Raw genomic sequence first — 26,183 nt, forward strand, 5'->3', positions numbered from 1 at the left:
CTCAGCCTCACTGTTCTGTGTTCAAAATATGTGTGTCTTTCGGGAAGCCTCTGTGCCATTTATTTTGTGATAGGTCTGACCTATATTGGTTGACAAAGTGGGCAAGGGACAGCGTTGGTCCCAACGCAGAGAAACAGAGGGAAAAGGACACATAGGCTCTTGAGCAAGGTTTTCAGTGACTGGAGGCACCTCCAAGGAGGTGGTTGAGAAAACACAGGATAAAAATCTGCTGGCATTAAGGGGTGGGGGAAGCCATTTGACGTTTTTCAGGGATTACTAGCATGGCTCCCTTCAGCCTAGGAGGTGTGACCAACACGTGAAGGTCAGAGTAGATCTCCAGAGGGATTATGCTGTGACTTCCCAAATAGCACCGTCTCCACTGGGTCTCGCATTTCCAGGATCTGACAGTAACCTGATTATTAGTAGACACGAAAACTACTTAGAACAAAGTTGGCAAACTTTTTCTGTCAAGAATCAGATAGTAAATATTTAGGGCTTTGGGGAGCCATATAACTTTGGTTGCAACCACGTGACTCTTCCACTGTAGTGCAAAGCAGACATAGGCAATACATACCCAAATGGGTGTGACTGTGTTCCAATAAAACTTTATTTATGCCTGGGTACAGTGGCTCATGCCTGTAATCCCAGCACTTTGGCAGGCTGAGGTGGGCAGATTGCTTGAGCTCAGGAGTTTGAGACCAGCTTGGGCAACATGGTGAAACCTCATCCCTACAAAAAAAACAAAAAACAAAAAACAAAAAAATAGCCAGGTGTGGTGGCGCATGCATGTCCCAGCTACTTGTGAGGCTGAGGTGGGAGGATCTCTTGAGCCCCAGAGATCAAGGTTGCAGTGAGCTGAGACTGCGCCCCTGAACTCCAGCTTGAGTGACAGAGCGAGACTTTGTCTCAAACAAAACAAAACAAAAACTTATTTAAGAAACAGATGGTGAGCCAGATCTGAACTGCGGGCTGTAGTTTGCCAACCCCATTCTTAGAACACTGCCTGGCACATAGTAAACTCTCAGTAAATTTTAGCTATTGCTTCAACTGTATGTCTCAGCCTCCAGAACTGTGAGGCATAAATTTCCGTTCTTTATAAATTACCCAGTCTCAGGTGTTCTGTTATAGCAGCACAAAATGGACGTATTTGAAAAGACTATATAGCTTCTAAGGACATTGCTAAAGATTGCCTAGCCTAGTTGTTTATTTTGATTATTTGCTGTGAATTTGGGCAAAATGTGAAATGGCACTGAGGTACTCTACATTTCCATAAAATAAAGATACTGAAGGCTGTTCACTATGCCTCAGTTTATTGCGAGGGTTGAAAATGGATAAGTAAGTCCTTGGAAATTGACGAGGTGCTGTGGATGTGTCGGGGTTCACTTTTGGGCGAGGGTTTCAAGATGATGTTGCTGATGATCCTTTCTCATCACTCACCTCTCTGGAACGTTCTTTTTTTTTTTTTTTTTTTTGAGACGGAGTCTCGCTCTGTCACCCAGGCTGGAGTACAATGGCGCAATCTTGGTTCACTGTAACTACCACCTCCCAGGTTCAAGCAATTCTCCTGCCTTAGTTTTCCAAGTAGCTGGGACTATAGGCGTCACCAACACACCTAGCTAATTTTTGTATTTTTAGTAGAGACAGGATTTGGCCATGTTGGCCAGGCTGGTCTTGAACTCCTGACCTCAGGTGATCTACCCACCTTGGCCTCCCAAAGTGCTGGGATTACAGGTATAAGCCACCACGCCCGGCCCTCTCTGTAACTTTCTAAACCAATTCACAGTGACAGAGCCCCACACTGTTTCTGTACTGGTGCCAGGTTAATAAGAGCTTATCATAAACATTTTTTGAGGACTTACTCCTTTCTAGGCACTTCAAATAAGTTATTTCTTATACTCGCAATGGTCCTTTGATAATTCCTGTAAGTTTGTTTTACAGACGTGATCCCCTCAGTTCAGGGCAGTGAAAGGACTTCCTCAAGGTGACATGGCCATGAAATGGCTGGGCTGGGATTCAAGTCCAAGTTTGGCCATCCCCAAAGTCTGTACCTGTGCTGCCTATTGCCACCTCCAGTGCCAGACACAACTGTTATCTCCCCATTGTTCCAGCCATTCTAGGTGACTTCAAGTTTGGCATGGCCATGTGACTTGGTTAAACCAATGGGAGTGGAAGTAAACGCATAGCTTCTGGGTGGAGCATTTAGGTGTCAGCGTGTGACTCTGCAGGGCTCTTTTTCCCTTTGTCACAGTGACTATCAGTGTTCCAGGCAGAGGCTGCCTTATCCGTCTGGGTCCCTGCGTGAGCAGAGCCCCCAGGAGACATAGAACAGAAGGAAGAAATAAACCTTTGTTGTGTTAAGCCACTGAGCTGTTTGTTATAGCAGCATAGCTTTGTTTCTCCTGATTGTTACATTTTCCCGGAATGAACACATACAGGAGTGAAACACAAAGTTCATGCCCTCAAAGGACTTAGAGTTTAGTAGGCGGAGCAAGAGAAGTTTGCAATTCAGTCCGACAAACAATTGTTGAGTGTTTACTATGAGCACCAAGTTCCGGGGCTGGGAATGCAAGGATGAATTAAGGCTAGATGTCCTGCTCTCAGAGACTAGCAAGGGAGAGGAGGCTCGGTGCGGGGAGGGAGAAGCGCTCCTGATTGTGGAACTCAGGGATATCATCAGGGAGAACGTGGACCCGAAACAAGGGTCCTCAGCCTGCTCCCCTGCTGTCCCCATCTCCCTTGCCCCACACTCCTTCTGTTTCCTTTTTCTCTCTTCTTCAATCTCTTCCCCCTCCCCCACCTTCTGTGGTTTGAATGCATCCTCTCCAAAATTCATGCTGAAACTTAATCTCCATCATGATGGCATTAGGAGGTGGGGCCTTCTGGAAAATGGTTAAGTCATGAGGGCTCTGCCTTATGAATAGATTCATGCTTTATAAAAGGGAGAGAGGGAACTAGCTTAGGTATTTTTGCCCTTATACCTTCCACCATGTGAAGACACAGCATTTGTCTCCCACGGAAGATGCCGCAACAAGGCACCACCTAGGAAGTAAGTGAGCAATGGGGCTCTCACCAGACACAAAACCTGCTGGCACCTTGATCTTGGACGTCTCAGCCTCCGGAGCTGTGAGGCATACATTTCTGATCTTTATAAATTACCCAGTCTCGGGTATTCTGTGATAGCAGCACAAAATGGACATATCTGAGGAGACGCTACAGTTTCTGAGGACATTGCTAAAGATCACCTTGGCTGGGAGTCCATGAACACTGGACAAGAGAGACAGATGGCAGAACGATGACGAATTTGGGGTGAGGGGGGCCCACCCCACCCACAGGTCTTTCCCTTCCTCAGATGTAATAATGAACATTTACAACCCGCATCTCACTCTAAGGGAGAGGCAGGCATGGATTATTAAGTGTGATTTAGAGATAAGAAAACAGAAGTCAGAGAGGATGAGTATTTTCCTTCCAGTTGCACAGCACCTCAGTGGCAGAACTAGAATGGACCCAGACTCCCATCTCTCAGCAGGAAGAGTGCTGACGTTATGGAATTCCTATACTTTTGGGTTTGAGTCCTGGCTTTGTCAGATGAGGGAACAAATGTTTGAACTTCACTCCTGGAGTAATCGTTCTGAAAAGCTTGTTGTTCACAGATCAGCAAATGATAAACAAATTGGGACCAAACGAGTCTGCCAGTTTTCCACTTCCCCAAGTAAGTTCATGCAAAAAGTCATCCATGTTTTCACCATCATCTAGAAAAGATATTTAACACCAAAGAAGTAGAAAGGACATAATTTTAAGATACAGGCTGCGTGCGGTGGCTCATGCCTGTAATCCCAGGACTTCGGGAGGCCGAGGTGGGTGGATCATGAGGTCAGGAGATTGAGACCATCCTGGCCAACATGGTAAAACCCCATATCCACTAAAAATACAAAAATTAGCTGGGCGTGGTGGCCCACGCCTGTAATCCCAGCTACTCAGGAGGCTGAGACAGGAGAATCGCTTGAACCCAGGAGGCAGAGGTGAGCCAAGATCGTGCCACTGCACTCCAGCCTGGGCGATAGAGCGAGACTCCATCTCAAAAAAAAAAAAAAAGAAAACAAAGAAAAAGATACAAACACAAAACCTTAACATCTAAATGAAACAATTTTAACTTGGTGAGCCCCTCACCACTCTGCCCGTATAGCTGTCATTTTACTAGGGACAGGTGAACACTGCGTCTGAGACCCACAGTGGTGTGTGGGCAGGTTTGTGGACCTTCTGGGGTGGGGAAGGACCAGCCCCATGTGGTTCAGCTGGGCTCTTCCTGGGCTTTCAGATCAGACGGGGCCTACACAGCCACAGAAGGGAGCACATGTGTAATTAACAACATCTCTCCTGGGCAAGTGGTGAGAAATTTGAGAAAATGGAGACCTTGTGATCCTTAGGAGAAAACACCTACAAAAATCGGCTCCCTGTCAACAGGCAGGTTAAGTGAAATCATGAGCATGAAAGCGTCACATAGTTCCTGAGATTGCAAATTCCTCTCTCTTCCTAGCCCTCTGCAGCCACCACCAGCACCTCTGCACCCTGGGGCCAGGGACTAACCCATCTGCCACATTCCAGAGGCTACCTGGCCCATGCCCCGGCTCTGTGCTACCCAGGAGGACTCTCTTTTTCTTACTAACCTATTAGTCAGCATGCCCCCAAATACAAATGCATGTGTGTCAGGGACGGACAGGTGGAGGAGGGAAAGCCACCGTCCCCTGCCTCTAGGAATCTGCAAGGTACCCACCAGAGGACCAGCTGCCTGTAGCAGAGACACAGAAAGTACGCAGACATCACCAAAACGCATGTCATCACCCAATGAAGGAGCAGTGGTAGTAACAGCCCCTCCTAGGCACAGTCCTCTCACAGTTTATAAAGAGCCGTCACCTGTATGAGACCACAGAACCATCCAGTAGCCCTATAAGGTAAGTGTTATTCAGCCCATTTTGCAGACCAGTAAACCAAGGGCTAGAAATAGCAGTGTGGGAGGATGGGACAGGCTGTGGGCCTTGAAGGCTGATGTATTTGTCAGAGATATTAAAGGGAGGTTTCAGCTGAGACCAGGTAATGAAGTGAGCTGTGCTGTAGACGGACCAGTGGGACGTGCGGAAAGCAGGTGGCTAAGAACCTGCTAGATGCCTTCTGCACCTCCCCCATGGGGCTGGGAGTGGGGATTGAGAGGGGCTTTTAGGAAAGAACTTACAGAATCACTTGAGCACTGTATATTGGGGAGGGGAATGCGTCCTTCTTCATCTTAAGACAAGGCAGAGAGTCTGGCTTTAAGGAGACTCCTGGGAGAGATTTCAATGTACAGCCTGCATAGTGGACCTGCCAGATTCCTGAGTTGAGGGAGGAATTTTTTTGGGGGTACACAGGAGAGGGATCCCATGTGTGAGGGGCATCTCCATAGAACCCATGAAAACTCCTGCAGAGAAGTCAGCGTTTCCTCTGCCAGCCTCGGGGAGGTGACGCTAGCTTCCAACAGTATCAGGCAAGTACGCATTCCTACCCCGTTCCCCCCTTTCCCCATTATTCATCCTTGGAGAGGGCAGAAACCACAGTTAGCTCCCGGGGAGGAGGAGGGAAATCCGGTGGGAAAAGGGAGAGGAAGCCCACCAGACACCCTTTCTCACCTGCCATGTGCCCGAGCTGAGAAGCGAGGGGCCCCAAATCAGGTCGTGACATAACACAAGATTGAACACTTTAATTACTAGATCACAGCTGTTTGTCTTGTCTGAGTGCAGTCAGAAAAGCCACTGGACTGCCCCAATTTCAGCCTTCTATGGTTGCTGTGAGTTTTAAAAGAGTTAACACCCAAACTTGCGCCTAGCGCAGTGCCTGGTACACAGGAGGCATGCCATGCCTTTTAGCTGCTATTATTGTTAACAACCTTATGAGGTTGGTACTATTAGTATTCCCATTTGGTGGATGAGGAAATTGAGCTCAGGATATTCAGCGACAGGCTGCCCCAGAGTCCTAGGCTGAGCCGCCCTGAGCAGCCAGGACTTGTCTTGTAAGCATCTCTGTTTATCACCTTTATTCACGAGGAGCCAGAAGCAGCTTTGCTCTTGGACTGCAGCTGCTGCCTGGAATGGGGCATTACCAGCTGGAAGGGAAGGTGTCTTGTACAAAATTCACAGGAGCACATCTGGGTGCGGAGGACCTGCACATCTGCACGTCTGAGAAGAGGCAGTTTTGCTTAGTGGTTAAGCTATAGGCCTTGGGATCGTCTTGGTAAGAATCCACCCTACTATTCAATGAGCTTAACCAGCTGCATGACTTTGGGCAAATTGCCTAGCCTCTCTGGGCCTCAGTTTCCCCCTCTGCCAGATGGGTGGCTGTGAGGGTGGTGGGTGCTCCAGGCTCCTGAAGATGCTCCATCTACTTTGCCCATTGGTTGCTGTGGCCCCACCACTTTGTGGATCAGGCAGGAATTCACCCCTTCTGTCTAAGTCTGACCCCATGGCATCTATCTGGATGCCAGAGCCAGGAGGCTGGGCCCGAGTTCCTCCCATCTCAGCCCTTCCAGGACAGCCTAGACCTGCCCCACAGGCCTAGAAAGGATGCCAACAGATGCAAACACATGATGGTGGACGCACGCCTCCCCTCCCTTCCCATTCCCCAAGCTTGGCCCCTTGGCCGGGTTCTCCTCTACGCCACTATGCTCTCCATCCTCACTAAGGGCCAGGTGCAGGGACAGCCTTCCATTTCCTCATCTATAAATGAGAGGTGAAACAATTTGCCCCTCGGCGCCTTTCCAGCTAAGAAGCTCTGCCGGGTCCCTCTCTTTTTCTTGCAAGGTGCCTGCATCTGAGCAGGCATCACCTTTCTGCCCAGGCCGTGCACTCCATTTCCCTGGGAGAATGGTTAGGGCCCGAGGGTCTCTAGGGGATGCCTGAGTCATCTCAGCCGCTGGCTTTGAGGAGAGAAGACAGAGGCCCCTCCTCTACCCCACTCACCTGTGCAATGGGGCCCATGGGCTCTGGGCTGGTGGTTCCCTGTCGGTGGGAGGCCAGGAGTTCAGAGGGCCCCGGAAGCCCTCCAGCCCCTTAGTGCCAGGTGGGGGATAAGACGCACGGGGAGGGCCGCACCCTCCTCTGATGAGCAGCTCTACTTCTTTCCTTTCCCGGGGATCCCAGGTGCCCCTGCACCAGTTCCCCTGCTACGCCTCAGGGCTGGGCAGCCTGGACTGCCCCTCTAGAAGGGTGGAGGGTACTCACCGTGCTGCCACCGCTGCTGTGCCGCCGCTTGCTCCCGGCTGCTTCTGCTCTCCTGCAGTCAACTCTCCTGAGTTCACACATATTCATGTGAAATCCTTTTATGCGCGTGGGGCTTGGAAATCCACTCTGCTTGCGAGCTGCCACCTCTGGGAAGTTCTCAGGTCCCTCCTGGCTCAGAGGCCTCTGTCCTGTGGCCCAACTGAGGGAGCGGAGGAAGCCGCTTGTGGAATCATCGGCCGCCAGGCCACAAGGGTCCAGGGAGAGCATCTGGATCCCTTCCTACAATCTACAGAAGGGGAAGCGGAGGCCAAGAGAGGCAAGTTGCCTGCTGGGGTCCCCCAGTTAGCGTCAGAGCTGGGACGGGGATCCACACTGGCCTTCATCCTCCTGCCGCTGAGAGGTGGAAACTGAGTAATCAGAGGCCACCTGGCTTTCTTCAGTTGGACTTGTCCAGTGTTAGATTGGAGGCCAGGGAGCCCACAATTTCCCAAGGGCAGGAGCATAGCGGTGTGTGTGAGGGTGTGAGCATGTGCACACATGTGTGTGTGAACACATGTGAGTGTGTGCATGTGAGTGTGGATGTGTGTGAATGTGTGTGGATGTGAGTGTGTGAGTGTGTGGATGTGTGTGGCAGTGTGTGAATGTGTGAGGGTGGGCGTGAATGGATGTGCACATACACGTGTGTGTAAATGCATGTGAGGATGTGAGTGTGAATGTGTGTGCACATGTAGGTGTGAGTGTGTGTGCACATGTGTGTGTGCACATGAGCATGTGGGTGTGTGTGCATGCATGTGAGAGTAAGGTGTGTGCACACATGTGAGTGTGATTGTGCACACACGTGTGTGAGAACACGTATGGGTGAGTGTGCACACACGTGTATGTCTGTATGCACCCATGTGCCTGTGGTACACATGAGTGTGTGCATACGTGTGTGTGAATGTGTGCACGTGTGTTTGTGCACACGTTAGTGTGAGTGTACACATGGAGTGATATTGGAGTGGCACATGCAGGTGGAGCAATTTGTTCATCAGTTTCTGGGTTCAAGTTCTCACCAAAATTGCCCCTCATGCCTCAATACAGTCAGGGAGATGACACGGGACCTGAGGGCTCAGGACGGCACAGGGAATGGTCTGGATGCCCATGACTGGACCAGTTCTCAGCTGAACCAGCACCACACCTCTTGCAGCTGATGTGGAGTCTTTTTTGCTAAATCTTGAAACTGAGCTGCCTTGTGGCTTCCTTTGCCAATAGAACGAGGCAGAAGTGGCCATGTGTCAGGTCTGAGCTGCTTCTGTTCTCCCTTGGAGCTCTGCAACCACCATGGACCACTCCTGGACCAGCCTGTTAGAGGACGAGATGCATGGAGTGCAGCCAGGCTGGCCCAGTTGTCCCCACTGAGGCCCCACATATGCAGTCAAGGTCAGCAGGGCCACCTAGCTGACCCTCAGCTGAACACAAGCACATGGATGAGTCCTGCCAAGCCCAGATCAGATCAGGAAGGCTGCCCAGTCAACCAATAGACTCGTGAGCAAAAATAAATGCTTCTTGTGGGATGCCACTGAGGTTTTACAGAACTTTTGTGGCAATAGCTAAGTGCAACAGTCCATTTCTTTATGGTGGCTTGATCATTGCTCACATCAGCAACCCTTGTAGGCCCAGACGAAGCAAGGCATGCTGAAATTTAAGAACAGGAGCAGCAGGATAAAATGGAAATGTCCAGACTCTAAGCCCAGCACTAAGCCCTACCCTCTTCTTGTCCATTGCTGTGCTATCCCCGCTGATAACCTATTTATCTTCCTTGGTGATTGGCTGCCATAGGCTGAGTGATTCTTTCCTTGCTTTTGCTTTTTGGAATGCTCGATTCTTTCTTGTTATTTACAAGTTTTTAGAACAATAGGTGCACCCTAGTAATCTCCAAAGATGATCACAGATTTTTTCTTTCTAACTGATGAGCCATGTGTTTCAATCCGTTGCAGATGTTGTTGCTATATTATTGTGATTGCTATTCTTTTTCGTCTTCTTTTTTTTTGAGACAGAGTTTTACTCTTGTCACCCATGCTGGAGTGCAATGGCGCTATCTCAGTTCACTGCAACCGCCACCTCCTGGGTTCAAGCAATTTTTCTGCCTTAGCCTCCGAGTAGCTGGGATTACAGGCGTACGCCACCACACCCAGCTAATTTTTGTATTATTAGTAGAGACGAGGTTTCACCACGTTGGCCAGGCTGGTTTCAAACTCCTGACCTCGGGTGATCCACCCCCCCCTTGGCCTCCCAAGGTGCTGGGATTACAAGCGTGAACCACTGAGCCCGGCCACTGGTATTATTCTTGATGTTCTAATTCATTCCTTTTTAAGCTATAATTTTGTCATTATGAGAATATTATATACATGGAGTCATGCAGTATGCAATACTTTGAGATTGGGGTTTTCAGTCATGTCCTTGAAATCCAAATTGTTGTGTGTATTGAAGGAAACCAGATTATGTCACCCCCAAATATGCCTCTTTGACATAAAAAGTATTTCAAGCTGAAGGCAATTAAGAAGAAGCAAATGCAGGAGAAGTTCCCTCTATCCTCTTCCTTTTCTGCCTAAAGGCAGGATATAAATTCTCCTTTGCTGGAGAAGACTCTAGACTCTTATTAGCCCAGAAATGGCTCCAGAGGAAACCGTAAGCAAACCTTACTCCCTTAGTTTCTTTCCATATATTTAACTTCCCACCGTTTCCTGCCTTTGGAAGCCCAAAACTGCTTTCCTTTGTCCTGTCGTTTCTCTACAAATCCATTGTTCTTTGGAGAAGATGCTATGTAAGCAGATTCTAAGTCACCGCTCCGAGTTACTTTTCCTTGAGGTTTTTCGCAGGTGATGTGTGCTGCGTGGGCTAATTAAACTTGTTTCTCTTGTTAACCTGTCTTGTTGTTAAACAGTCGCAGCTGAAAACCCATTTTAGCTTGATTTAGAACTGGTTTAGAACTGGTTTTTCAACAGTGAGCACACATCAGGAAGCACGGAACAAAAATGCACCCTTCCCTTTGCCAGGTTAAAAGATATCGAGAGCCAAAGGAAAATTATTATGAATGAAAAAAAAAAGACATCAATAACAACAAAAAGAAAATGAAGACAGGTAGAGGTAAAGTTTTGCTTCCCCCACAGCATCAATAGCTTGTTCCTTTTTACTGCTGAGAAGTATCCTATTGTATGGATGTAGCACAGTTTGCTTTTCCATTATTTATTCAGCGAAGAACATTTAGGTTGTTTCCAGTTTGTGTTTATTACAAACAAAGCTGCCATTCACATTTCATGTGGAAGTAAGTTTTATTTTCTCTAGGATAAACACCCAGGAGCAAGATTGCCGAGTCACATGGTAAGTGTATACTTTGCTTTATAATAATCAGCCAAGTTGTTTTCCAGAGTAGCAGTGCCAGTTACATCTGAAACCTCCAGTTGCTCTGTTTTCACCAGCACTTGGTATTATCAGCATTTTTGATTTCAGCCATTCTAATAGGTGTGTAATGGTATTTCATTGTACTTAACGGCTAATGACATTGAACATCTTTTCATATGCCTATTTGCAACCCTATATTCTCTTTGTTAGAACCTCTGTTCAAGCCTTTTGTCCATTTTGTGATTAGGTTTTTTTTAAATACTGTTGAGTTTAGAGAGTTCTTTATATATTGTGGAAACATATCCTTTGTCAGATACATGATTTGCAAATATTTTCTCCCAGCCTGTGACTTTTTATCTTAGCAAGCTCTTTCACAGAGCAACTGTTTTTAATTCTAAGTCCAATTTATTGATTTTTTTTCCTTTTGTGAGTTGTATTTTTGGTGTCTAGTTGAAACTGTAGGTCACAAAGATTTTCCTCCACCCCCATACCTGGGAATACTGAACACACTCCACTTGCTCCCCCTCCTCTGTGGGGGAGAACTGTGTCAGAGTTAGAGCTGGGGACTGGGCAAAAGCTGGACCTACAAGAATTCCATGGCTGAGGCACTGATTTAGAACTGGTTTTTCAACAGTGAGCATACATCAGGAACTATAGAACCAAAATGCACCCTGCACTTTGCCAAGGATAAAAGATACTGAGGGCCAAAGGAAAATTATTTATGAATGAAAAAAAAAGACATCAATCACAAGCAAAAATGAAGCTTAGGAGTGAAGAGGAGAGGAAATGCTTGTTCATTTCAATCTGGTAACAAGGCTAGGGTCATGGTCATGGAAGTTTCAGGGAGAAGGAAAGATACTGCTGCAGTGTTTCCCCTTGTCATTGAGACAGGCATCCCATGTCATCTATCTCTGTGCAAATCAGCTATTTCTTGGTATGAGGGTTCAGGGGGTACATTGTTGGTGTGGATAGCATTGACAGAACTGGTGGTAGTTTTGGCAGGGCCAGTGGTAGTGTTAACAGGGCCAGTTGTCACATTGACAGGGCCGATGGTAGCATTGACAGGACCAGCATTAACATTGACAGGGCTGGTGGTGGTGTTGACAGCGCTGGTGGTGGTATTGGCTTGGTTGAAACTGAATACGGCTGGAATCACTGTCACATTCTGAAAGACAAAGGACATGTGGTCATCATCTTCCTCTGTAGTAAACAACAAAAATGGCCACAGATTTTTCTCCCTCCTGTTTCCATATCCTTAAGTAGACCCTCTCTCCCTAATGCTGGGCTTGGTCATGTGACTTTCTTTGGCCAAGGGGACAACAATAAATGTGACCTGTAAAGTGTCTGCCCATTGGAGCTTGCTTTCTCTTGTTGCTCTTTGGAACACTGAACATAAAGAGTGGCCTGCCTTCTGGATAATGCAAGACAAGTGGCCCAGTTGTCCCTATTGATTGCCAGCTTGCAGACAGCCAGACACCCATGTAGGACTGCCCAATATCATCCAGCCACCAGGCAACTCACCAACTGACTGCAGACTCATGGCAAGCCCAGCAGAGGTCAGAAGAACTGCCCAGCAAACCCAGGGAATCAGGAGCTAAATAAGTGGTTGTTGAGTAAGCTATTAAGTTTTGGGGTTGTTTGATATGGGGCAAAAGCTAATTGACATAGAAATTGGTAGCTAGAAGTAAGATAACAATAATTCAACACATGCATGGGGTTTGGGACTAGGTAGCAGGTGGGGCTGGAGAAGCTGTGAGTAAGCCTCTAGCAAAGGGGAAAAGTGGTGATCTCACTGCTGGAGGAGTCTGGAAAAGGGGAGAGGAAAGTGCCACAGCAGACTGGAGAAATGTTTTCCCATGTTATGTAGTGGTGGAGTGCTGTTGTACTTTAGAAGACAAAAATATGTATCTAATAACTTTTGGATTTGGCTAAGGAGATCATCAGGCAGAATATTGAAAATGTCATTTGGGTGCTTCTGGCTGCATATGATAAAATACTGTGAGAAAGTGAGAAGATAAAGAAGGAATTATGTAGTTTGCAAGTGGTATTTAGAGGCAAAGTAGAGAGCCCAGGACTTGATGAGTTAGAAAACAAGATTATCTCTAATTTCCAAGGTCCTCAATGGATAAATAACATTCAAAGTAAAACTAGACCTAAGAACAAAGATCAAACAAGGATGTGTCTACACAGCCCTTTGTTAAGACCTTTGAAAGGCTTAATCAGTGCTTATTACACCCTTTCAGCTACACAGAAATGCTTCTAAGAATCTTAAGGTATTGGTCTCACAGAAGCCTAATCCCAAAACAGACATTGGTAGATTTAGAGTGAGAAGTGTGTCTAGAACACAGTCTCAGGTGTGGCTCTTGTCAGATGGTGAAAGCCATAATCTGATATATAAAACACCGTTGGAGTTTTTAAGGGAATTGTATTAGTAACAGGATTACCAACTTGGACCAAATCTGACTGAAATTGCTCAAACTGCAAAAAGACCTTTGGGGATCACTCTTAATACGGGAAGCAGATTGAGAAAGCAAGTTGGAAAATATAGGCCTTTTCTTATGAAAAAAGAAAACATGTTTCTGAGGGTGGAGTCAAGAGTCCAGAGGGTGGAGTCAAGGTCTTGGAGAACAATGGATTAGAAAACTCTTCTCAGGAAGCAATAGAGAACAATGGAATGGGCAGAATCTTCCAGAGAGTCAAACTGACTCCTAATCAAGAAACATTCTCTGCCCCCAGGGCAAGACAATATGTGTCCCTTAGGATTTCAGAATAATTATGGAGCAGTGACAATCTTGTGCTTCTGTTCTTTCCCTTATTGAGTGGGGAAATAACATAATTCTATGTATCCTATTTTTCTGTCACTTAAGTATGTTGCATATATGGGGACAGAACTTGCTTTTAGTTCATAGGTTTCTGAGTCAAGAAGAGTAATACACCCAAATCCTCCATCACGTCTAGATCTGATTTGGATCCTAGACTTCAAGCCTGATGCCATGATTAGATGGGACATTTGGGCATCCAAAGTATGGGCTGAGCATACTTTGCATCTTGGACAGCTGTGAGTAATTTGTGGCCAGAGGAAAGAGTATTGTAGACTGCAATACTGGTTATGAATCCTTATATTTATCAACCTTTGCTGGGTGACTTTGTAGCTCCTCTTATCAAGAGGTAAAGCTGTTGCTCCACTTGTGGAATCTGGGTTCAGCCGTGTGACTGACTGTGGCCAGTGGGACATTAGCAAATGTGATGCAAGCAGTGACTTAAAGTGCTTGCCTGTAGGGGCTTGCTGTGTCTTGCTACTCTTGGAATCCAGCTCCCCACAAAGAAGCTCAGGTGATCACACTGGAGGATGAGATAACATGTGGAGCAGAGGTGAACTATTTCACGAAGGTCCCTGGAAACCAACCATCCCCAAGCTAAGATACAAGGGTGAGTTCATCTGAGGCCAACAGAAGAGCTACCTGCTGATCATAGCCCAAGCTGATGATGCACAGAATAAATAGAGCTAAATAACCAGAAGTCACTAAGTTCTGGGGTAGGTTGCTATGCAGCAAAACTTATCCTCTCTCAGGCCTCATTTCTCCAGATCTCTGGTTACCTCTTGCTACAGCCCATGCCCAACCCCAGAGCATGCTCTGATTGCTGGAACAGAGTCCAATGCTTACCTCAAATTGTTTGCAGCAGGTAGCCTGGCACCCAAAATGTGAGACCACACAAGTGAGGATGAACTCCAGGAGGGCAAAGGGGAGAAGACCACCAGAAATTGCCTTTGAATACGTCTAAAGGCAAGGAGTAATGGAAGACTTTTAGTCCTTCGGGTTGATGGTCTAGGTGACAGTCTACATCTGGAATGCCACACACCTCACCTGGAAGGCCTGAGACCCTCTCTACATGTGGCCCTTTGGAGCAGATGCTTGGGTCACCCATTTTATATGCCCTTGCCTTACCCTCTTAGTCACTGGCCTGACTTCCAACTGCCAGCATCTACATTCCTTTGCCTCAGGGCTCCCTCTGGCCTCTGGAGCCTACTTTGCTGTTTGCACAGGCTCAAAGTTCCAGGAAATGAGTGTCTCTTGAGAACAGCCCTCTCTCCATGACTGTCAGGGTTTGGTGTATAAATACCCCAGCTCCTTTACCCCTTAGGTTGGTGTTTGCTTCCTCTCCCAGGTAAACTACTTGTATCAATGTCTGCTTCTGGGAGGAACCCAAACTGAGACATTTCAACAAGTGCACTGGCTAGGAAAGGCACTTGTGTGTGAGGGTCTGGACTCCTTGTCTGGGAAGGGGATAGACACCAGCTAGGTCAGGGTCATTAGCTCTGCCTGGCTCCTGGCTTTCTCAGCCATCTTCCAGTATCCCTGCCTCATACTGCCCTTGACAGGTTGGGATGGGTCCTCAGAGCTTCAAGGAATTCTGCCAAGACAGAAGCTAAGGCAGGATTTAAGGGGCCCTACAGAGCTCAGTGTGCTCTGGGCCTGGTCCCTGCCCATAGTAGGGTGAGAGGGGATCACGGAGTCCCTCTCATCCCTACACACTCTTTCTCTGGAGCAGAGGGTGGGGAGCCCAGGGCTTGGAATGCCTGTTGGAATCCAGTGCCTTTGTGCTACACTGAACTAGTATGCTCCTTGATGACAGAGGTCCTGATTGCCAAATGACCATCTTTAGGGTTTATAACTGTTGTGCTCTTGGTTCCACATGACCACAATCCACTCCCTTGTTGGGACATCCTGTTGCATCGTGTTGGACTCAAGAGGCCAGCACCTTGCTGCCACATCCCCTAGATTCCAAGTTACACCCTGTGCATCAGGCTTCTTCCTGGGGCCTTCAGGGAGCGCTCCCCTTAGGGACTGCCCTCACTCCTGTAGACACGTCTGGTTTAAAACCCTGTGTCCTGCCAGCCTTCCGTTGCCCACTTGGTTAGTCCCAAGAGAGCATCAGATTGCAGCCAACTGTGGAGCTAGCTACTCTCGATCTTGTTCTTCAGGCCTCCTTAAGTACTGTGTCAGTGTTACTGATGTCCTTCCCATATTTCCATGCCTGCTTCCTGACTTTCATTTGCATGGCTTTACCTGAGGGCTTTCTTTGGCCACAAAACTCCTCTGCCCATGAGCATGGCAGACTGGAAGCACTAGGGAATTGATGCCCCTCAGGGGCAGTTTTTGATCAATGATTGAGGGGAGTTGGTGGATAAATACCCCAGCTCCCTCACTCCAGGACAGGGTGTAGCTAAGGAGCGTATCATTCCCTGGCTACCAGGGCCCCGGCAGGCTCATCTCCAGGAGTCCTTGCTGGATAATACGTTTGTTTATAGTGTGACTTTCTCCCCTTGTTTGTCTTACTTCTTCCCTCCTCTAGAGAGGTTTCCTAGAATAACCTCTGAAATACATGACTTGCACCTGAATCCTTGTCTTTGCATCTGCACCTTGAGGTCCCCCCACCAAAAGACCAGAACTAGCATCAGCACCTCCTGCTTGTGTGAAAGGCTATCCCTTGAGAGACCCCTAGGGGCAGGTGATCTTGTGAGTCTGGGTGTGGCAGCCGCGTAGGCCACTTACCTGGTCACCTGCTACCTCCAAGCAGAGAATAGGATAGGTATGAGGAGGGGTCAACTGGCTACACCTCCCTGAGTCTCAGCGTCCTCACTGTGAAATGGGGTTTATCACAGCCACCTCAGAGGGCACAGGGTTTTGGTGATAGTTAAATAGCTCATGGATGTAGTGGTTGTCATACTAGGATGGAATTCTGGGGCAATTCCATTCTGCTCTGGAAGCAACCTCAGAAGCCCTCTTGGTCCTTTGGCAGCACGGGGCCCTGGCAATCAAATGCTCACCGTCACATAGTAAAGGATCAGATCTGTAATGATAATGAAGATCCCGGCAAAGGCGAATAATGAACTGATGATGTTCAAGCTGATGCTGCTGTTCACCTGCAGGAGAGGAGGGAGAGGAGACAGGGAGCTGAGTGTGAAGAGTCTGAAACCCGGCTTGTGGGGACTCTTGGGAAGTCGGAGAAGAGAGAAGGCAGGGCAGAAAAGAAATGGCCAGGCAGGGTGGAGAAGCATTCTTTTTTTTTTTTTAACTTTTATTTTAAGTTCATGGGTACAAGTCCAGGTTTGTTTCATGGGTAAACTTGTGTCATGTTGGTTTGTCGTAGAGATTATTTCATCACTCAAGTATTAAGCCTAGTACTCGTTAGTTGTTTTTACCTGATCCTCTCTTTCCTCCAAATCTCCACCCAAAATCATTCCTTAATCAATGTGCAGTGTCCCTCTATGGCAGGGATTGGATTTGTTTGGGAAAATTTCTTGCTGAGCAGCAGAGGGTAGGCAATGAGATTCAGAAAGAGATAAGGCATGGGCAGAGATCCCAAGCTTGAATTGAGGGAAGGGAGTCGGGGAGACTTGCTCCCGGTGGTGGAAGGCTGGGGCCAGCATGCTGGCAGGATTGGCTGGGGAAAGTTTTCGGAACTGGAAAGTCTCATATTCAACTCTGAGGGGTCTGCTGCTCAGTGCTGAGGAGCTGAAATCCTCTAATGCTTCATTATCCATTCCCTACTCAAGCTGCTTCCCTTTAAGAGGGTTATGGGGATGAAGACAGAGAAAGATGAAAGAGAAAGGGACAGTGTTCTACATTTGGGCTGAGGCCAGGACAGCTGTAAGATGTATAAAGTAGAAATGGAAGTTGAGATTTCAATAGAAAGTCAGACGTCAGAGCAAGAGAGGGCTAGGAGATCCCCAGGAGTCAGCAGACACCTTGGGGAGAGCGTTTGACTTCCCAGGGGATATGGAACTTCCCAGTTCTGTTGGGATACGAAGGGGTGGTGTGAGCTTGGCTGATGCTGGGGTGTCTGGAGGACTCTACTCTTCCTAAAGGGGGTGAAGCAAAGCAGACCGTGGGGCCACAGGAGTTTGCCTTGTAGACTGGAGATTGGTAATTGGGAAACCCTCCGTTAGACACCCAGCCCCTAGCTGACCCACTGCTTTCCCATCAAAAGGCAGAAGAAAGATGACAAGCCATGTAGAGAAAGTAGAGAGGGGAAGGAGGACCTGAGAAGGAAGGAGATGAGAGAAGAGCCACTGTGGAGCTCTAAATTTATCCCTAAGCTTCTTAGAGACCACAACAAAAATCATCAAAACATGACCAGATACTCTGCTGGATGCTGAGACAGAGAATAAATGCTCCAAAGGTACAAGGGAATTCTGGGCCCTGTGCTCTTGGCTGGGACTTTAAATTGTTCAAGGCAGGCATTGCTCTCACTTTTCTAGGTCCACACAAAGAGGATGGTGGAAAATATCTTAAAGAGATGGCCGAAATGCACACCCATTTCTGTTTGGCTCAGGCCTGGCTTAATTCGGAGCACCCATAAGGCACTGCATGTAAATACTCACGAGTTTCCCGAAGAGCTAAGTTTTTCAATAGTAAAATGCAATAGTTAAAAAGGAACAGTTTCAGAATCAGAGAACTCCGGGGTCAAATCCCAGCTCGGCCATGTACTCACTGTGTGATCTTAGACAAGCCACCTGACCTCTCTGCTGCTCAGTTTTCTCCTCTGAAAAATGGGGATAATACAGCTTCATAGAGTGGTGGGGATTGACTGGAATAAGGTTTGGAAACGCACTGTACCCAGGGCCAGGGCCAGGGCCAGGCCACACCACTACTGTGAGTCCCCTTTTTCCATGGTAGAGAGTCAAATTCCAACAGTCAGGAATCATCAAAGACAGCACTGTGACTCACCACACAAGGACTGGGATCCTTTGCAGCCCATACTGAGAGGGATCCAGATATAATATACTATGCAGACAAAAAAGAAAAAAAAGAATGACCAATTGTGCAACATGTTAAAAAAGACAGCTGTCCACCCAGAGACACATTTCTCAATCTTTTGTTCTATGCACCTTGTTTCACAAAATGTGTAAATCTGTTTATTTCCTCCCAACGTTTTTACTATCCCAATGGTTAGGCACCGAATATACTAAATACCATGATACTCAAACTCCTGTGGGTCTAGGCTAACATCTTCCTTCCCCCTAAAAACCTGAATTTTGTCCCAGGATGCTGTAAGTCTCATTATTATTACTTTTTGACTGATTCTCCTTGAGTCCGCTGTCTGGACATGTCATCGCCCAAATGCATTTATTACTCATTTGGCCTCACGCTGCCCTATGCTCAACTGTGAGCTTGGAAAACCAGGGGCTGAGTAGTGTGGTGGGTGGGGCCTTGGGGCTGGGAGATAGGAGACCTGGGCTGTGGCCTCATCTGCTGTGGTTCTGGACCCAGCTGGAGGGTCCTCTTTAGCCCTTGATGCTGCTAGGCAGGTGATGGAAACATGAACATCAGAAGCAGTAAGAGCTCTGTTCAGTTGTGAGAGCCCTGATCTGAGGGGCCTGGGCTCAGGACGTTGCTCCAGCACTTTCTGGCTATGAGGATGTGGTGGTGTCATCCTCATAGCCAGAAAGTGCAAGAGGAAGATCTTGAGCTTCAGTCTCCTCGTCTGGCAAATGGGCATAGATCATGATTCCGGCCCTCTCCATCCACAAGTGGGCCATGCAGTTCAAGTGAGAGAACAAGGGTGGGATTATTGATGGGGGAGAATAGGGGCACTCAGGGGTTTTGCTAGCTCTCTTGAAGCTGCCCCTCAAAGGAACTCACTTCCTCCCAAACAAAATGCCTAGTGGGGGAAAAGAGACAGCTGCACGCAGATACAGAATTATTCCATGTATATGCGTTTGTAAACACGCAAAGCCAAGTCACTCGTTGCTTAGGCATATAGGTAAATATGATCAGACCATAAAGAAAAGCAAGGGAGGCCGGGCGCAGTGGCTCACGCCTGTAATCCCAGCACTTTGGAAGACCAAGGTGGGCGGATCTTGAGACCAGGACTTCGAGACCAGCCTAGCTAACATGGTGAAACCCCATCTCTACTAAAAATACAAAAATTAGCTGGGCGTGGTGGTGCATGCCTGTAATCCCAGTTAGGAGGCTGAGGCAGGACAATCGCTTGAACCTAGGAGGCAGAGGTTGTAGTGAGCCAAGATTGTGCCACTGCATCTCAGCCTGGGCGACAGAGTGACTCCGTCTCAAAAAAAAAAAAAAAAAAAAAAAAAAAAAAAAAAAAGAAAAGCAAGGGAATTAAAACATTAAATTGAAAATAGTGGTTACCTCTGGGGGCATAGAGAGGATACTCACAGGGATTTAAAAATTTAAAAACTGTGAGTGATGCTTTGTTTTTTAAGTTAGGTGGTGGACACACAGGTGTTCATTTTTTAAAACTTTAATTTATTATTTTTAATTGTGGTAAAATACACACAAATTAAAACTTACCATTCAAACCCCTTCAAGTGTTCAGTTTACTAACACCAAGAAAATTCACATTGTTAGGGTGGGTGGGATGGCTCATGCCTGTAATCCCAGCACTTTAGGAAGCCAAGGTGGGCAGATCACCTGAGGTCAGAAGTTGAAGACCAGGCTGGGCAACATGGCGAAACCCCGTCTCTACTAAAAATATAAAAAATTTGGCCGGCCTGGTGGTGCACGGCTGCAATCCCAGCTACTAGGGAGGCTGAGACAGGAGAATTGCTTGAACCCGGGAGGTGGAGGTTGCAGTGAGCTGAGATGGCACCACTGCACTCCAGCCTGGGCAATAGAGTGAGACTCTGTCTCAAAAAAAAAAAAAAAAGAAGAGAAAATTCATATTGTTGTGCAACCAGCCACCCCAAGAACTCCTTTTATCATCCCAAATTGAAACTCTGTCCCTATAAAACACTAACTCCCCATTACCCCCTTACCCGGCCCCTGGCAACCACCATGCTGCTTTCTATCTTTATGAATTTGACTACCCTAGGGACCTCATCTAAGTGGAAGCGTACATGTGGGTGTTCAGTTTATTAATATTTAAGCTCTGCAAGATGAAATACACTCAATGGCCTGCTGGTAAATGATTAACATCTGCCTTATAAGGTGGCAGCAGTACAGGAAAGGGCCCTGATTTGGAGCACGTGTTGATTTCCATGTCGTATATACACCCAACATGGCTAACTTCCTGCTACCAAATGGTTTGACAATCATTTTACATAATTCCTGGAAGTTTTACAATTGGCTCCCATAACTGATATGGTGGGTAGATGCTGTCTATAGCACACAACTTTACATACTCTGAGTTACATACGAGATATTTCTTTTTTTTTCTTTGAGACAGGCTCTCACTCTGTCACCCAGGCTGGAGTGCAGTGGTGCGATCATGGCTCACTGCAGCCTCCACCTCCTGGGCTCAGGTAGTCCTCCCACCTCAGCATCCCAAGTAGCTGGGACTAGAAGCGCACGCTACCACACCCAGCTAATTTTTTGTATTTTTGTAGAGATGGGGAGTCTTGCCATGTTGCCTAGGCTGGTCTCAAACTCCTGACCCCAAGTAATTCACCTATCTCGGCCTCCCAGAGTGCTGGGATTACCTACGTGAGCCACCCTGCCTGGCCATATCAGATAAATATTTCATAAAAGAGAATCTAGAGAGGGTGGAAGTGGTGAAGCACATAATAATGAGTCTTTGTGGCCAATAGTTCCCTAGAGGCTGGGTGGGGGGTATGGGAGATGGGGAGGGTGGTAGTGGGAGGGAGTGTTGCTGGGGCAGGGAGATGGAGGGGTGGTTGGATCTTCAACCCTTTGCCGTATCTGCAGGTTGGAGGCTGGCTCTAGTCTATGGAGTCATATTACTGGGAATGGGATTCCATGCTCCTTCTTCCTCCACTTCCTTCTTGTCTCAGTCTGGTGACCCAGGAAGGAGACCATATGGCCTTGTACTCACGGATAATCCTCCCCAGACCGGGTAGCCTGACACCCAGGTCACAGAAAAATAGTGATACAGCACAGGGTTAATTGCAGAGAACATGTGCGTCAGACCGATGAGGATCTGGATGGCCTGCAGGGAGAACAAGTCACTGTGAGAGAGCAGAACTGGGGCCTGTGGGCTGCGGAGCTGTGCTTTGCATCCTGGCTCTGCCCCAGAATCACCCCAGGTGCGGCTGGTGTTGGGACTCATTCCAGACCAACTGGATACAAATCTCTCAGGGTGGGGTCCATGCCTGGGTGTGTTTTACAAACTTCACAGGTGATGCAAATTTGCACTCAGGCTGAGAACCACAGGCATAAAGGAAAGGTAAGACGCCGATAACAGAGCAGGAAATGTCTTTCCTTTAGACTGAGCCCACAAGTGTGCAGAGACACGGGCCGAGCCCGGGTCGTGGCTGAAAACCAGTTGGGCTCCTGTCCTGGCTGCAGCACTGGCCGGCTGTGCGGTCTCCAGCAAATATCCTCTCTGCCTCAGGGTTTCCTTATTTGCAGGGAAACCGAAAATGTCAAATCCTAGAAAATGTAGCATTCCTATGCGTGATGTTAGCATCGTTCTCCAACAGTTGTTGGCCAAAATTCATGTGATGAATCTGATTTTTCCAAAATAGATGATTCTGATGATTCAGACCATTCGGTGTCAGTTCTGTTTAGAAATAACCCAAAGAAAGGTCTTTATATTTTATTTTCACTCTGAAAATCAGCCAGATTTGCTTCAGCCTCAAGAGCATGTTTATGAGAGGCTACATATTTGTAAGATGGGGGTAATAGTATCCAGCTTGCAGGGCTGTGGTAGAGATTAAAAGTGTCTATGAAACTTGCAGCCCAGTTCCTAGCATGCAATAGGCATTTCTTTCTTTCTTTCTTTTTCTTTTTCTTTTTTTTTTTGAGTCAGAGTCTCACCCTGTCACCCAGGCTGAAGTGCAATGGCGTGATCTCGGCTCACTGCAACCTCTGCCTGCTGGGTTCATGTGAATCTCCTGCCTCAGCCTCCCAAGTAACTGGGACTACATGTGCCTGCCACCTCGCCCAGCTAATTTTTAAAATATTTTTAGTAGAGATGGAGTTTCACCGTGTTAGCCAGGATGGTCTCGATCTCCTGACCTGGTGATCCGCCCGCCTCGGCCTCCTAAAGTGCTGGGATTACAGGCATGAGCCACCGCGCCCGCCCTGAATGCAGTAGGTGTTTCAATGCCCTCTGCTGACACCATTCATCTTCCCAGTACCGATATTCTCTTTGTGGCCTTCTCTATGACGTCCCCACAGTTCCCCTTGGCAATGTACACACCAGGAGATCCTCTGTCTCCTGCAAGTCCTGTGTTTTTCCCCCTTCCTCCTTGCTTTTCCTCCACTGTTGCCACTGTCTGAAATCTGCTTGCTTTACTCTCCTCCTATTGAAATCCTACCCTTACCTTAAGGGAATCAGAGAGATTCTTTTTCTGACCCCTGATCCAGGATGAATCCCCTCTCATTTGGGGCTCCTACAGGGTTTACCACTGGCTTCTCTGGGCCTCAGTTTCCTCAGGGATCAAATAACCAGTGTAGGGCAGCTACTCTCTGCCCTCCTGGTCCATGAGTCTATGAATTGGTGACAGACCTGGGTTTCATACGAACATCCCTTCCTAAGACGACATGCTTGACTCTGTCTATAGGCCCACTTTATCAGTATGTTAATGAACCCCTTTCCCGTTTAGAAAAAAAAAAATAGTGCCGCCTGCTGCCAGCACTCATTTAATTTTACACACACACTCTTGAGGCTGAAGCAAATCTGGCTGATTTTCAGTGTGAAAATAAATGATAAAAATGGTTCTTCGAGTGATTTCTAAACAGAACTAACATCAGAATTGTCTACTTCGGAAACATTGGATTCATCAAATGAATCTTCGGCCAAAAACTGTTCGAGAACAATGTTAACACCATGCGTAGAAATGCTACGTTTTCTAGGACTTGACATTTTTAGCAATTGAGAATTACTGTATTTTGTAAATGGGAATACTACTACTAAAACCAGAATGCTATAAATAGAATGACCTCTCTTGTTTCCAAGGTCGATATGCTAGAGCAATGCGGAAGTTATAATAAAAGGGAGATACTGCATGGCAAAGTTATCTCAGGGTAAATACTGCAGCCGCAAGTGCTGCTGGCGAATATTCTTGGGACAAATGGGAAAAGGGCTAAGAGGCAGGCATGGTTTCCTTCCCAAATCAAAATTATAATTGATTTAATATAGCTCACATTTTTGGCTTTTTGGCTTTTCATTTTGTTTGGCCAGGTTCCCCAGACATTTGCTCTGACTTAATTCTGTTTTGACAAATTTTCAAATCCTTCCAAAATATCTTAGAATAATTGGGAGCCAAAGTTAACAAGCCTTTACCCAGTATTAGTTAATAATAATGATAGTCATTGTAATACAAGATGATAATTACTACGCAATATCATAGACCAGCTTTACCTTTTGGAGGATTTCCACACACATTTATAATCTCACTCGATGCTCGTGACCAGGATTTCTATTCCTGATCGCTGTTTTATAGAATTTAGTTCCGGATTTGATTTTGATTTGTTTGGGAGGCAAACAATGCCTTGTTCCTGGTACAATCTACTTGTCTACTCCTGAAGGATCCTGGGTTAAATGAGGAGGAATGGGTCCCCTTCCTGAACCTGTCTTTGTCTTCCTGCCTCCAGGAGGCAGTTTGTAACTTCTCAAAGAAGCCAGACAATTTGCACTTTGGGCACCCCCAATACCTTATGCATATCTCACGGCAATTGCCAGAAGGAATTGTAATTACGACAGCCGCCATGAACAAAGACCCTCCTTGGTCTTCATGGATCATGTCTTGGTTATCTCGGAGTCTCCAGCTCCTTGCAGGGTGCCTGCCGTGTTGAATGGATGAGTGCATAGAGTATGGGCATCTGTGACGTGCCAGTCTCCATACTAGGAGTTGGTCGGGCATCTAGTGGGATCTGGCTTCTGCCTCAAAAACAGAATTGAACTGAGTTTTGCAAAGTGCTAAATGAAACTGGAGGAGGCAGGAAAGAGGCAGGGGCCCCCTTGATTGAAGAGGAAATCACAAAACCTCGGAGCTGGAAGGAATTTAAGAAAGCTGAATCTTCTTATTCTAAAGATGAGGAAATGAGGACCCAGAGCGAGGAAGAGGTGTCTGCAAGGCCACTCAGCAAATCTAGCTGGCCTGAGACCTGGATTGCCTGACTCCCCGCTCGGTGGTGTTTTCAGTGGAACTGTTGCTGACCCATGCCCCTGATAGATAACTGGGCAAGAGGGGAAAGTTCACTGATTATTCAGCCTCCCCCAAAGACCATGGGTCTCCTTGGGGAGTGGGAGGAAGACAAGGGAGAAGGGCCGACTGTGCTGGGTCCAGCCTCCAGAAACCACCCCACACCCACTCCATCTCCGCTTTACCCTCTGAACACATTCCCTTCCTCATCCCGGAGCACTAGACATGGGCTTATGAAGTGACCCAAATCGGAGAGAAGGAGAAATCACACTCACCCCTAATGTTCTGACCTCCTCATTTAAGAATTTCTTGGGATTAAATGCAGTAAATGATGCAAATGATGTGTTCCACTGGGATGGGTCTGAGATGTGTGTCAGCCCAGGGTTAGCATTTGGAGGATTCTGAGGGTCTCCAGGCCGTGTCTGGAGATTTGTTGTTCCCTGTGTGTATTGGATCACTCCAGGCACAGTCTGCAAACTGGCTGTTCCCACCGGATACGGTTGGTGATACCCAATGGGTTGACTCTGTGCACCTGCCACTGGGTTCTGGCTCACCACGAGTAGATTCTGTAAGTTTGCTCTTCCTGTATCACACTGGATTACTTTTGGTGAGATTGGGTAAGTGGTCCCCCCTGAAGGCTGCAGATGACTTCCAGAGGCCATGGGGTAGCTGGGCTGGATGACGTGAACACTGCCTGGGGCAATAATGCCGGGTACGCTGTTGGCTCCAATCGCCTGTTCGGTCATGGTGCACAACTGCTGCAAAATACATGAGAAGATGCATTTCCCTCTTCTGACAAAATGAATAATGCATCTTATCTCATTCTTATCTTTAGTTTCATCTTCATTAAAATAAGAATCACCTACCGTGGTACCAGACAAAATAAACTTCTTGTCTTTCTTGGCAAGAACATGCTGTTTTCCTTTTATGGGTTTGGATTTGCAAGACTAAGTTTCCCAAGGCTACTTAGCTCCTTGTAGACCTTTTGTTCACAGTCTGGGTGGTGGCTTTGCTTAGTCCCCTGCAGTTGGCATTTTAACCTACATGCCTTGAGTTCATTGAGTGGGCACAGGCTACCTCCCCATCTTGCCCCCTGCTCTGGCAACAGCTGATTGATCTGGGGGTGAACAACTCACCCCAAATGCTCTGGTAACTTCTTTCTCCTGGGAATTTGGAATTGGACCCAAGGACTACTGTGGGATAGGAGGCTATGCAGAGCTGGACGGGTCACATTTATGTTGTGTGCAGGGGAAGCAGAGAACACCAGTTAGCAGAGTGAAGAGAATAAAGCTGAGAAGCATTGGGGGAGGGAGAGATAAAAGAAGAGGAGAGAAGGAGAGAGAGAGGGAAAGGAGAAGGGGGAAGGAGAGAAAGAGAGAGTGAGAGGGAAGGAGAAGGGAAGACAGATACACAGACACAGACAGACAGATACAGAGAGAGGGAAGGAGGGTGGAAGACAGATACACAGACATAGACAGACA

General features: G+C 47.3%; 1 protein-coding gene across 1 annotated transcript; it reads right to left on the reverse strand.

Moving 5' to 3' along the window:
- Positions 1 to 11,329: 11,329 nt before the first annotated feature.
- On the reverse strand, positions 11,330 to 25,448 carry MS4A18 (membrane spanning 4-domains A18). Its single transcript, XM_025358329.1, has 6 exons — positions 24,978 to 25,448; positions 21,426 to 21,539; positions 18,359 to 18,415; positions 16,456 to 16,551; positions 14,291 to 14,404; positions 11,330 to 11,790 (listed from the first exon to the last, which is right to left on the reverse strand). The coding sequence occupies exons 1-6, from the start codon at positions 25,446 to 25,448 to the stop codon at positions 11,527 to 11,529; spliced, it is 1,116 nt and encodes a 371-aa protein (XP_025214114.1). The 3' UTR covers positions 11,330 to 11,526.
- Between the last annotated feature and the right edge of the window lie 735 nt (positions 25,449 to 26,183).

The sequence above is a fragment of the Theropithecus gelada genome, chromosome 14 (assembly GCF_003255815.1).
Source record: "Theropithecus gelada isolate Dixy chromosome 14, Tgel_1.0, whole genome shotgun sequence".
Classification (NCBI taxonomy): domain Eukaryota; kingdom Metazoa; phylum Chordata; class Mammalia; order Primates; family Cercopithecidae; genus Theropithecus; species Theropithecus gelada.